Below are 14,630 nucleotides of genomic sequence, written 5' to 3' on the forward strand. Positions count from 1 at the left end.
ACAGAAACAGAGTCACTATGCATAGACACAGAGTACTATAATCTAAAAAATGTCACAGTTACAAGTTAGATTCATTTTAATGAGTGGTGCAGCCTGCACGATAAAGTGCCCTCAGGGGTAAAGCACTTCATTAGTTTCATATGAACAACCCTTTAAATTTAGATTGTGTTTACACCGAGACCTTTAAACTCTGCCAGCTCATATATTTAAGCATTAAGGACTGGTAAGGCAGTGATGAAGAGATGATCCCAAAGGACTTGATTGATTGTGTCCTGTAGTTTGAGCTAAGGTCAAATACTGCTTAATCTTTCAGGAAGTCAAAATATTATAAAGTTAACTCTTTGTCCTTTTAGGTGTAACTACCATTTTTCAGTCAGAAAGTAGATGGAAGGAAACATTTTCAGTGTAGAACTCATGATGGGTGGATATTGAGGTTATTAGGAGCCACTCAGAACAGTGCAACTGTCCTATTCAATAATCCTATTAATCTATATCAGTTTTAGGGTAGCCGCTCACAACAAGGGACAGGGTTATAAGACGACACTCTACACAGTTTTGTCAGAGTTCACTAGCATAAATAGATAACGACCTGCCACTGCTGCTGGTACTGATGACACTGGGTAACCGTGTTCAAGCCATACAAACTATATCACAGCTTCTCATTTTACTTAATACTGCACAAGCTGACATTTTTTCCCGCATCATATCAGAAGGCCATCAGACCATTTGAGTCACATTACAGTGTCATTTATAGCAGCAACAGAACTAAACCCTGAAACTGTGATGATTTTAGGATTAACTGGTGTATCCCACTCAAGCCTGTCCAAGTTATGTGCAAATCTCATCGGTAAATATATACAGATGGAAATATTTGACAGCACTCTTTTCTCATTGCTTTCGGTTCATGCTGATAGAGTGTATAAAGACATTTAAGCCTCTTTAACTCTGGCCACTCCCATTGTTCCAGATAGTTGGCCCTGTTAAGTCTACCAACTCAACGCCAAGGAACCCTTTTCCACTAAGATGAAATACTTGTTGATGCAGGATGTGAAACACAGACACAAATCTACAGCACTAGTAGATATTTCACTAGTTTTGTTTTTGATGAATACCATAATATAGCAAATCAACTGAAACAAACCAAAGACTGAAAGTAGAAGAAGAAGAGTTGCAGCACTGTTGCAAGATTTATATACAGAGATGCGCTTAGTTTTCTTCACAGTATTACAGTGTTGACTCCACAAAATCAGGTCACAATGGTGTTTTTTATAAACACCCTCCAAAGACTGTATGCTAAAACTGTTTAAGAATGTGTATTTAATAGTTCTGTAAATGGAGCAGGTTTAAAATTATGGTGTGTGGGTGTGGGTGTGGGTGTGGGTGTATGTGTGTCTGTATAACAAAAGTGGAAGGTTATTCAGAATCAGAATGCCTTTATTTGTCATTATAGGCCTACTCGCGGTATAACGAAATTAGAGCCCCCCTTCAGTGCAAAAATTCCATCCACTATGCCAGTATGTAGCTACTCTATTCATGCAAATTTAATTTTGGGAGTGCTGAATGAGAATGAGTTTCACAAGTTACTTAGCTGTCCTTCATTACATACTTGCTAAGACTGTACAGCATTATATACACTCCAGCTTCTGTTTAAAGCAACTCCAACTGGTGCATTCAAGCTCAAGTGGAACAAGAGCTAGATGCCATTAAAATTAGATGTGCAACACTATGTTGGAGAGGTGACTTGCACTTAAATGTCTTGCCGTTATGCTCTGTCACTCTGAATTATACACAGCAAGTCTTATGCACCTGCCACTCGAATTTCATGTGTGCATACATGGCAAGTTCATTGTGTCTGAGTTAGAGGTAACTGGTCACTCTTCTTCTCATTGCACTCCATTGTTATTTAGGCCGATATCATGGCTGCGTTGCACATACCAACTGCATGTTGATCTAATTAAATGATGGACCTACGTTTGACTTGTGTCACCACAAAAGTGGACTCCAACATGGCTACGGCAACTCTGAGGCCCCAAAGGCCCCTGCCTGGTGCCATGCAACTGTCAGCCGTTTAACATCAAGATTAGCAGTTGCTGCCATGTGTCAACACAGCAATGAACACATGCTTAAGGTGGTGGTGGGGGAGGGATGTGGTTGTAAGACTACAGGAGGTGACACAATAAAAATACAATTCCTGCAAGCAAAACAAAGGGGAGACAAATCTTCTCACGACCAGGACAAAACTAATCTAGTGCTACTTGTCGTTAGCGGTGGTGATGAGATCTGTTTCTGAAGAGGAGATAAAATCTAGTCCCCAGGGAAGTGAGGATGAGATGTTAATACCACAAAATCCTCCTAATGGTGTTTCAAAATACATTTTGCGGGAGGCAACACATACACTGCGTATACACTGCCATTCCTTTTTAATACAAGCGTGTGACTGTGAGGATAAACTATGAACCACGACTGAGGTGTGACAATAAAAAACAACAACAACAAAAACATCTGTGTCCTTCTCTGAAATAACATACACATGGCATTTATTTAGCTCGACCTTTTTCAAACAAACATCACGCATTTCAAAGGAGTATCCCACCGTCACAGAGCTGTAAAGCCACCTCACTAATCAATCGTCACATCTAAGTCCAGACAACAAAGCCTATGTTAATGACCTTTGGTGGAACAGGACTGAAACTCTTACTTCACCAGTCAGCTTAAGTTTCCTATGGAGATTTGTAATATTTTGAAAGATTTACCAACACACTCACCAGACAGACATAGCTAAGTGGACCAGTGGGCAGTTCAATATGGGTTTAATAAACAGTTTCTTTCAGTTCTTTTTGTAATATGACTATATTGGTAATGGTGGACCATATGACTATAGTTACTGAACTGTGCTGATACTGTGGAAATTTGTCACTGGAGTACTGGCACTTTTTACAGCCAGCCACAAAGAAGAAAGGGAAAACACAACATCTGAAGGAATTATTCCCTACTGCTTTACTGCAAATTGCACCTTTTACTAAGTTAAGTGTGAGAAAGGCAATACAACATTTGGTGTCTTCAGGTTAAGTCAGGAAACGTGGCTATGGCTTTCCTGAAAACATAAATCAAGAAAAGAAAAGAAAAACCTAAGCACATATAGTTTGACTGCAAATAAAGCACAATGCATGACAGAAAAGTACAATTCTATAGTGTTTATCATTCCCCTGACATTTTCACGTATCAGCGATACAAAGTGAAATTTGTTTAGACAACTTCCCCAAGTGCCAAAGTGATATAGAGCCAGCAGGTGGGAAGCAACAGCGAGAAGAGGAAAGTGAACTACGATGAACACTAATATGAAAAAAGTGAAACTCAACATGTTCACCATGTTTTACTAATCTCTTTTAGATCACAAATCAGTTGAAGAACAACCCATCACAGAAACTCATCACAAACCAGACAAGACTATCCAACCATAACTCTTGCCACCAGAATCCTTCAGTCCCTTCACTATTCACGTCTTTACATCTTGCTTCCTTGTACCCAAAACAAGGAGCTTGTACACATTACACATTCAAAACCAGTGGGTTCATTCATAATAATGCAAGTCTTTGCTTCATTTATTTTTCTTTTGTATGAACCTTACAGCAGTTGTAAGAACCATACACTGTGGTTCATATAGGAGCCACAGCAAATAAGCATTGTACAAAACACTAAAAAAAGATCCATAAAGAAAAAATTGTACATCATTTTAGCTTTACCTATCAGTAGTATATATATATATAACAGCTGTCTTTAGATGTGACTTGTATTTTACAAAGGTCTTGGATCGTCCTGCATTTTAATCTGAGAGAAGTGGTGGAAAGCAAATCAAAACAGAAGCTCAGTGTTTATGCTGTATGTTGATAACTCCCTAATGGACATCTACATGTAGAATTACATGGAAACTAAATGCCATTGGGTGAATTGTCCAGAGAATGACTAAAAAGAACTGGTGTTTATACCGTCTTTCTATCAAGTTAAGATCACACATTATCCTGTATCAGTAAAAGACTCCAACAGGTGTTGATACGGCTACTGTGAGATGTAATCTCTGACAAACGGGAACAAACAACAACGTTTATGTGCTATACTTTATATTTCAAACTCATCTGTTTAAGACTCATCTAATTTATTTAGCTAGGTGAATGTTCTCCAATTTTTTTAGACTTAAATTTATAAAGCTCAGTTTTGGCCTGGAACCATTGTTAATGCAAGTTTATCAATATTGTACAAAATTTAATTGTGAATTATATATATATATTTTTTAAATTTAGTACACAGCAAAATATTTAAATTTTGTGGGTAAGCTTGCATGAAGATGAGTCCAACACTTGTTGAGTAACTGACAGTAAGTATATTAATCTTCAGTATTAGCAAAGCGAATCAATCAATTACCGTGTAATTTTTAACATACACCTATATACGGCTTTAAGCAATTATGCATGAACAAATCTTTCGAGAAAATAGACGCAAAAGGCCGATACAAAGTCTTACAGAAGACACTTCTGGATATCAAGTTGGGCGGTACATCCTTAATTCACTCATCTGAAAAAAGCAGCAGATTTAAATCCATGTATGGATTCATTTATTGCTGCTTAGGAAACACAGTAAGACTGCAAGTAAATACACTCTCTTAAATCCTGACAATTCGATATTCAACTACAAATTATACCAAATAACTTGCTTGTTCTAATCACTGTTTGCTACTGTGGATGAGAAGTTAAATTCAAGACGGCAAATTCAGTCCTCAATTAATACACAATACTTCAACTCGTACAACACATCTGTTGAATACACTGAATATCACAAAATATAATACAGGGATGAAATTTGTTGGATCATTTGTAACAGAACTGTAACAGATTATTGGATCGTGGCTTGGTTGTGAAAGTGTAAAAGCCGCACCCAGCGCTGACATACAGCTATACAGTGAAGCTGAGAAATTGAATATAGGGCCTTGACATGTTTTCACAGCAAGAGGCCTGATTCAAATGACTTCACCTGCTGCATTTTTGTCCTAAAGGCGTTACATCAGAATTTCCCAAATATGGATAGACACGAAAAACGGTAACAAAATCTACATGTCTTACAGTAGATGCAAGGTATGGGATGACCCACGTTTTATGAGTGGGTTTACACAATTACTATGTACTGACAAACATTTATTTGTTTCTTCTTTGGCTGTGTTTGGCAAAGTTATATAAATATATTATAGATATTTTTGTATGAAGATGTGATTTACTTTTCAATAAATATGCAGATTTTAGATAAGCATGCAGTTTTGGTCATCTTATTTTACAAAATAATAATTAAACATTATTAAAATCGAATTGTTTTAATTTAATCATATGTTATATATGAAGTGCTTGTTAATATTATCTAACTACTAACTACTACCTACTACCTAACCCACTATAACATGTCTTTTAATACAATAAATCCTATATTATATATATTTATTCTTCTTGATGTTTGCAATACATGTAATTACCGTAAAAGCAAAAAAACATTGAACTCTGCAACGAATCCGGAAGATTTTATTTAGTGGCAGATTAAATTAGAAACATAGGAGTTGTAATTACTGCAACTGTGTATATTGAAAATACATTATATATCTATAAATACACAAAGATTTACAGATATAAATTTACTTTAAATCAAAACATTTTAAAAAGGATAAGACCTAAATATTTTTAATCACAAAAATGTGGTTAACTGAATGAAACGGGAAATAAATAGTTTCACATTTTTTTTAACTCATTGAAAATAAGTCAAGACCTGTGTCACAAGTAAAAATAAGTTCAAGTTTGAGACTTTTTGTCCATACTTTTTTACATATTTGCCTTTTTGCTTAAAGACTGACAGTAGTGTCCAGAACATAGTCTGTATTAGGCACTTTCTGGATATAATTCATCCTCCACAGACACGTCTCACCACGGCAGCTATACTTTTCAAAATTATGTGTATACATGAATGGTGTCACCCAAATCCCTGTGGAACAAATGCATTTTTCATACAGCAATGTGAGCACCAGGCATGTGCGTGTACTGTATATACTCTCTGATTTTATGGTGGACATAATTTCCTCTTACCTCTGCAAGAGTTCACCGGTTGTCTCAGACGGATATCCGCCACTTTGTCCTTTCCCCAGCATTTTTGTATGGCCTGTCTTAACACTCTCAAAGCTCCTTGTCCGATCCCAAGATTGCTGCATGGCAAAACAAACTCCCTAGCACCACCTGCAGCCTCAACACCCTTAACCTCCAAAAACCCTCCCCCTCAAAAATAACTACCACGATCCAAAGACAGCAAATCCTGATGAGGCAACTTTCTCTAGCCTGCTCTGGTTTTCTCTCCCCTTGCTACATGAACAGATGACAGAAAGGCCAGCAGGTGGGAAAAGATCGGCTGCTGAGCGCTTCAGCAGGGGCTCTTCCACAAAGCCACTCCTGATCGACAGCAGCAAAGCCCCTTTAGCCTCTTCTTTCCAACTCGTTTCCCCCTGTAAATTACACTACGTACACCTCCACAACTTTCCTTTGCTGCCCCTCTTGTCTCCAGTGTCAAAAAAGTGGGGAAATCAAAGCAGAGTCTCTTCAAAGGGAAACAAGAGGATGACTGAGGGAAGTTTAAGAGGGAATAACAGAGGAGGTGGGCTCAGGGGATGGCAGAAGGGGGGTGAGTTGAAAGAGACCAACTGGGAGACCCAGTCCTGGGCAGCTCCACGCGGCACAACAACAGGGACAAGAAAGTCCCTCAGGCCACTGCTGATTATCACCTCTACAGTCACACACAAACACACGCACAGACACACGCACCCTCACATAGTCTGGCCAATGAAGGGATGCACTGGGGTCCTGGGAATGCCATCAGTCACTCAGTAGGTGTCGGGATCAATTTAGCCGCTGAATCATTGGAGGGGTCCAGTCTCCAGCCCCTGGAGCACAGTGTCAGATTATTCACATTTTGTAATGGGCTGACAGTCTGGGGTTTCACATCTGTGAGCCAAAAGGTAGGGAGGGTTTGGTAATAAATCAATGTTAGTGGAAGAATAGTACTGAGTGAGAGCATGTCAGCAATTCTTGAATGGTGCACCAGACCACATAAGGAAGAGAAATGGTCCGTAGCTTCAGGTCTCCCATTTTCACAGATTTTTAATTATTTATTTAGGTTGGTTAGGAAACTGTCACTTGGTGGGGTTAATGGCTGAGAACCAGGTCTGTTTCCAGAGGACCAGCCTAGGAATGCTAATTTGACTATGCTAATTTAATCATGTGAAATTACCATCTTTCACAGTAGCAAGGTTAGATAGATTACGTACGCTGCTATATCCAATTCCAGTTCACAAAACAGCATTACATTAAGCTTCTTTGTAGGGCTGCCCCCAAATAGTCAACCAAAAAATAATTAGCCAACCAAAATTTCATTGGTCGATTGGTCGCAGGAAAAAAAACAAAAAACATTTGAAGCTGTGTCTTGAAAGGCTTTAGGGCTTTTCATTTGAAGGGCAAGATACAGGAAGTCATGACACTCACTCGCCGTCAGTTTTTTGTTGTTGTTTTTTTTTACACAGCACAGCAGGTCCCTATTTATTTATTTTTCTTTTTTTGACAAAAGGCGACTTTTTCCGATGTTGTTACAGTTTGGAGACTCCAACGTGAAAGCACGTATCACTGCCATGAAAAGTGGCTTTAGCTCACATAACTAGACATTTAGATAAAAATACAAAGAAGTGGAGTTCCTGATAAGCTCTGAGATCACTCGTACTGAGCCGTCACACATGCACATGCACGTGGTTGTTCAGTGCATAGCTAGCTAACTTACTGCCAACATCTGTTGATGTACTAGCCGTTTGAGGTGGATAAACACAGACGGCACATACAGTCAAGGCAAGGCCAAGGATTTGCTTTGCATTCTGTCTGATAACACCTTCATGGTCTTTCGCAAACGTAAGTGTGATGAGTAAAAGTGGCAGCAAGAAGTGTGTCGTGACATCTCAGAGAAAGCCACTCTCACTTGAGATAGAATTGACACAAAGGATATTTTCTTTGACAGCCAAGACAGGAGGCATCCTCTCTATGTTCACAATGTCTGCTTCTATGATGAATGGCAAAATTCAGAAACATTTAAAAAAGGCTGTTTCCTTGCTGACAACCCCCGCAGAACTGATGCGTGTGTGCAGACGCATGTGCATTCATGTCCCAAGTCTACATAACAATCCCCCCACTTATTTTTGGCGCTGGGAGAAAGCAGATACCACTGTAGCATGAAGTGGTTTCTATAATGGTGCATGCCTGAATGACTCAGTGTTAAGCATGCCAGTAACAGAGGTGAATTACAATTTAATGGGTTAATTTGAAAGTATTTTAGTTTAATCATCAAAAATGAACAAAGATAGAATCAACACTTTTGATGTTATGTCAAAGGTGTCTGTATGTAGTGTTGTAGAGACATCTCACTAAGTTAGCAAGCTGACCAGCTAGCCTTGGTTTGGTCGATCTTGTGTTACCACTTTGTTCTGAAAGAGACAATAGTCACTGTGGGCCTCAATCCCTCATAGTAACTGTGAGTATGCTGCTGTAAGCCTGAGCGGGTGAAATCCTCTGTCTCTGACCTCAAGTTCAACTACTGATGCTGCTCTCTGACTGGGTAAGAAATCATGATCTTCAATCTCACAATAACCATAGAAAACAACCAGTCACATAAAACATTATTCACCAATCCCTGAGGATTGGCAACATGATACCAACAGCCCTACTATGACGGTAGATTTATTCAACCTAACATTAGCTAAACATACGTGTGAAGGCTGAAACTTGGTTGTAATTGGCAAGCGAATAATACACATGCAGCATACTATTGTGTGCACCCTAAAAGTCACGTACAGAGAGGGCCGGTCAAAACCTCGTGCCAGTTATGTAGTAGCCTGCCAAGATTTGTCAAGGTGAGCATGCTGACAGGCAGGGGAAGTGGGACTATGACACAGGGGAAGGGGAGGAGGGTCTGAACGAAGTGCATTTTCTTATTTCTTACAATAGGAATGGACTTTCTGGTAATACAGTGCCACCTATTTGTTGGGAGTATTTCTTGCAGTTGTACATGGTTACACACTGGACTGGAGACATTCCTCTGAAATTAAAAAATACACGGCACTGCACGCCAGCCACAGAAATTTGAGGAGAACTATCACCTACATAAACACATTACTGCTCCTAATCCAACCTTTAAAATGATCACAGCGACACTCGTGTGAGAGAACTTTATAGTCACGCATCTGACGGAGTCTGCGTGCCTTTGTCAGTCTGTGTGCTTTTGATGTAAAAATTCTCCTGTCTCTGTTGTTTGTGGTCATTGTAGTCAGAGTACTAGTGAAGACTTCTTCTCCCTCTAAACAAAGGCTGCCATCAAACCACACTTCCCATAAATCACCACTGCAACCTTGCCAACTAGCTCTGTCATGCGAACTGAGATCTGAGTAGCCAGCTGTTGGTGAAAAGCTGAAAGATGAAAAGTCATTTTTGATGATAAAGAGTGGCAGCAAGAGGCCTTATAAAGACCTAAGTACTGACAAAGGGAGTGAGTCTAAGGCACGACTCTCAGTTACAAAACCATGGGGGTGCAAACAAGTGGTTGTACATGTTTAACTAAAATGTTTCTCAATATGTCCTATGTTGTGTCAGTCTTTTACCTATATTGAGAATTATTTGAAGAAATGTAGCACTAGTTATATCAAAAATAGGATGCACAGCCCATTTTAAATGTCTAGGTATATGAAACAGTTTGATTAACTTTGGCAGACTACTGAAATACTTTAATAATATTAGACAAGAAACTGTGTTGAAGACTACAACATTCATGGCCAAATTGGTGTGTAGATTCGAAATCAGTGCACTATGTCTAAGAGACCACCAGGAAGTTGGTTTAAGTGCTAATTTTGTTAGATTAAAAATATAAACTAACCATATCAGTATTACCATCACATTTTTGGACACAATAATGCAGCAATAGTGGAAGTGAAGCAACAACATCAACTATCACAATCAAAACCACTTGCCAAATGCCGAAATAAGACTGTGCTAAGTGAGAAGCAGCTCCCATTCCAAGCGATCAGTTTTCCAGAAAATGCTCCCAGTGCAGCTGAGAATGCCGCTCTGGACCTGGGCATTCCCATAAAGTGGGGAATGTTTATTTTGCAGAGGATTTAAGCTGACATGTGTGAAGCTATTAAGATGGCTTAGTCTGTTAATTAAAACCGTTCTAATTCTCTACCTTTAGCCTCATTATAGTGAGACCTCTATGTTGAGAACTGCGCAGGCCACAGTATGTGACAAGCCGATGCTCACAAATTCATTTACGAACACATGTGACACGCTTACATACACACTGAAGGTCAAATGTGATTATGGCCATTGCATGAGAAGAAGGTATCTATTTCAGTAGACCTCTTTTGTTGTGTGCACTCTAACAGACACACTTCCCACGGTACAACACACAAACGCACAGACATATCTATCTGGTTTTTGGTCAGAGCTGATAACTGTATCCTTATAAATTAGTTTTAAAAATCGGTGGATTAAATATAAATGTATACTCTGCAGGATGGAAAAGTCTCACATTTAATTCCACACATACACACAGCCAAGAGTACATATAGATGCAAACTTCCATTCAAAAATGTTCATTTAAAACCTCTACAAAAAGAGACTTTGTAGTCTAACTTGCAGTATAGACATCTGTGCCTATGTGGCTCTCCCAGACTTCAGAGAAGTAAAGACCAGCCATCAGCATTTGGCCAAGGATCCAGAGAACATATGACCTCATAAAAAGAGCTTAAAAAAGGAATGAGGCACCAGCAATCGCTGACAACAACGGCCTGTAAATTCCATTGTTCACGACGGCACAGCAGTTGCATTTTTTTTATTGTTGAACTAAAATAACACAGTGACACACAAGCCCTGCTACAGCACACAGAGCCGCTATCATCCAATCATAATACTGGCTTCATGAGACCAGAAAAGTGCCTATTTTAAGCAGCCAAAAGTAGAAGCAAGTTTACAAACACTTGTGTTTTATAGACCTTCACAACGCTAACATCAGCGGTGGATGCTCTGTTTTTATCAGATTCTGTGCTAAAGGATTTCACCCCAAACCTGAGAATCATTAAACAGCTGAGACTGCGAGAGTTTGTTAACACGGTCACATTTTATAGACTTAGATAGCAGCTTTATTAACTAGCAAACAACTAAGTGTCACATCTTGTAAAAAGATTGTAAACAGTCTTGAAACTATATTGGTCGAGGAAATAAATGCAACTGAATTGACACTTACCTTAAAATTGCCACAATAACCCCTTGACAGGTACACTTGACTGGAGACAGTTTAGACTTCAAAGTTCCTGTCAGGGATGAAAAGGCAATCAGATCATTACTCTTAAGTAGTACTACCTGCCCTCAATATTCACACATTTAAATAACTATCGTAAAGAGAAAGTTACAAAAGCTGTGTTGAAGGCTGTATCCAGTCACTTAGTTAAATGTTTCTGATTAAATTGTTAAAATGCAATCTTAAAAACATTTACCCTGAGTTGCCAGTTTATTAGGAACACCTTGTTAGATCTAATACAGTCTAATGCAACAGTTGCACAGCAGCAATGAATCCTCTGTGAAGGTTGAACTTGTAATGTAATGCAATGTAATGAGAGCTGTTAATTGAACTGTATAATTTTGAGACTGTAGTTTGTAATGCAGCTGAATCACAAATCATTATACAGGGAAGTGTTTCTCTTATACAGACTACTTTCACTGTTATAAATGGGATGGGCAAAATAATAAAGACACCTGTCGCATAACACAGTTCAATCACAAGTTGCAAATAAAAGCAAAAATGTATGACAAACGCCATGTTACTTGACAGTCTTGCAGTCAGTCTCTGCAAAGTAATGTGCAAAAGTACCACAATACTTGGATATAGAATAATAACACAAATGAACAATGGATTATCAACGATTACCACTTCAGACCATTGCAACATCCCTTTACACGCTTTGTTAAAAAAAATCCTTGTTGATTTTACACCAATTCAAAAATAATTTAAGACTGAAAAGCCATGCAAATCACAGAATAAGCTGTTAAAAGAACACTGATCCATCTCAAGCACATCACACTTTACCTCAGGCCAGAAGTTGGGCTTGCCAGAGCGGCTGGTGACCTTTGGTTCCAGGGAGTCTGAGCCAGGGCCTCCTGCCGGGCTCCAGCAGCTCAGCAGCAGCCTGTCTGCCTGTCAGCTGATTCATGTCAGCTAAATAAACATTACTCTGACAAGCAAAACTAATATTGTGTTTTAATTAACTTTCTCTGTGTTTTAGTCCATATTAGTTTCGTGTAGCCTATATATACCTACATAATTGATGTTACGCTTCATGCTGATTTTTTACAAAATTGTGAGAGGCCTTGGGCTAATGTGGCTAACTCACTAGCTGTTGCTGACTTACTAGTTGATATAACCATGGAAGGCAAATGGCTAATGAAGTAGTTTGCCAAAACAGATATTGTGGCGGGTCAGGCTCATGGCTAACTTAATTCACCTTTTTCTAGTTTCTAGAATGTATTCTAGCAAAAATAAATAAATAAAAAATTATGCTTATATGCTCCTTTATAGTCTTTTTTATTGACCTTGAATGTTGCACTGGCTGGTTTGGTATTTTAATTTCGCTGTAAGTTACATTTGACAATGACAAGGATGTTCAATTCAATTTCGTAATTTCTTCTAAATGTTCTTTGCTCTGTTACAGGTAGGCTACTGTAAGTACCTCTAATCAAAGTCAGTAAACATTATCTCTGCATGTGGCGGTAAAATCAAAATAATTGAAGTGTTTATGAGGAATGAGTGTGACTGCTGTTAGTGAAAGCTTACCAGGACTTGAAACTCTTCATTTGATGAGGGGGGGGGGCAACATTTAGACTTTGCTGATGAGCTAACCAGCTGGACTCACCAGGTGTGCACACAGCCGCTAATAGTGCTAGCATTAGCATAGGTGGCTTCAGCTCTCGGTCCAAGCCAGAGCGATTCTAAGCTAACGTTAGAAACCATAGCAACGACCGTAACAAAGGGATCTATCTGGTTTCATAAATTGACGCAGAGGTCCAAGTAAGTAGATAGAAAGGTATTACCAAACCTCAGGAGAGCTGAATAAAGTAAGAGTTTAAATAACAGAACTGCATAGTGGGAAACTCCGGCTCATGCTAACATTTTTTGGACAGTTCATGGAGCTGCGTTCATGGGACCACGGAATTTACTTTAGACTTCTGAGGTGTGTTGCAGACTGTTACAAAAGGCTAGGTATTTCATCAGATAATGTAATCATACTACATAATGAACATGGAGGGCACATTGTCAGATTTCAGGCAGTCTATGATTTCAGGTAGTGTTTCCTACAAATTATAGATTTATCTTAAGTGGTAACATTAGGCTCTATGAATTAGCCTACCAACTCCACCAATGTTAGTTTATGTTAGCAGTGGTAGGCTGTGTAGATCCAATTCATCCATCCATTTTTGAGTTTGTGAACTAATAATGAGTGGAAGCAAGTTGAATAATAGAAAAAGGGACACATCTTTTTTGGTCTTGATGAGCACCTGATTTTTTTATCCACATTTTTGTTTTTACATCCCTCCTTGGACCCAGATTGCAGCACTCCCTATTGCTTTGTCTCTCAAGTTTAATAATACTTTAAGATAGTTTTTATTCACTCTGGGAATTAAGAATGTATGTTGATACAAAACCTTGGCCACGCTCATTGAGATTTAATTTAATTAAAGAGATTATTTTCCCATAGTGCTGCTTATACAACCGCATCTGTCATCAGTGGTTCTTTGCTTGGCAGCCTGCTACTCTTCCCTCACTACCGTCTTGTCTCCATCTCAGGCCTATTCCGACGGCAACATGTTTATATAGGGACTTCAACACACACGAGCATCACATGGCTGTGATAAGCAATGAGACAAGCAGACAGATGACAGACAGACTGATCAGCTGACAGGCAGATAAGCCTGACAGATGATATGGAGATGACGTTGGAGCAGTAGCGACAGAGAGCCAGTCAGCCCCAGAGGCCTGTGCGGCAGATGGACCACCATGAAATGCAAGGACAGTGCCAATCTGTTCACAGGCGTCCCTATACTCCTCCTCCTTCTCCTCCCACTCTCAACCACAGTGGAGACACCAACACCTGCTGGACAACAAATTAACTTGTTGACTGTAAAAACCAAGACAGCTTTATGCCTGTTTTTTATGATAAGGAGCTTGATTATGGGAGCTAGTATTATCTGTTCATTACTGTACGCCACATCCTGATACCAGAGGGCAGAGGGGCGGGCAAATGGTTGAAAGGATATGGTGTTTATTGTCTGAGAATAGAAAGAAGAGGGGATGCCAGGAATGACAGCAAGCAGAAGGGGACAGGGTGCATGGGCAAGACAAGGACATAAGATGAAGTGTCATCTCTTGAGATAGGGTTAAGATAGATAGATAGATAGATAGATAGATAGATAGATAGATAGATAGATAGATAGATAGATAGATAGATAGATAGATAAGATAGATAAGAT

General features: G+C 39.1%; 1 protein-coding gene across 2 annotated transcripts in view; it reads right to left on the reverse strand.

Annotated features, from left to right (window-relative positions):
• The window catches only part of rbm20 (RNA binding motif protein 20), a 47,078-nt gene extending 40,763 nt beyond the window's left edge, over positions 1-6,315 (reverse strand). For both annotated transcript variants that reach the window (XM_083998628.1, XM_083998627.1), the window contains exon 1: positions 6,117-6,315. In XM_083998628.1, coding sequence (XP_083854754.1) covers positions 6,117-6,238 — 122 coding nt within the window. In that variant the 5' untranslated portion in view covers positions 6,239-6,315. The remainder of the gene's footprint in view (positions 1-6,116) is intronic.
• Positions 6,316-14,630: the final 8,315 nt, after the last annotated feature.

This window comes from Trachurus trachurus (assembly GCF_905171665.1).
Source record: "Trachurus trachurus genome assembly, chromosome: 1".
Classification (NCBI taxonomy): domain Eukaryota; kingdom Metazoa; phylum Chordata; class Actinopteri; order Carangiformes; family Carangidae; genus Trachurus; species Trachurus trachurus.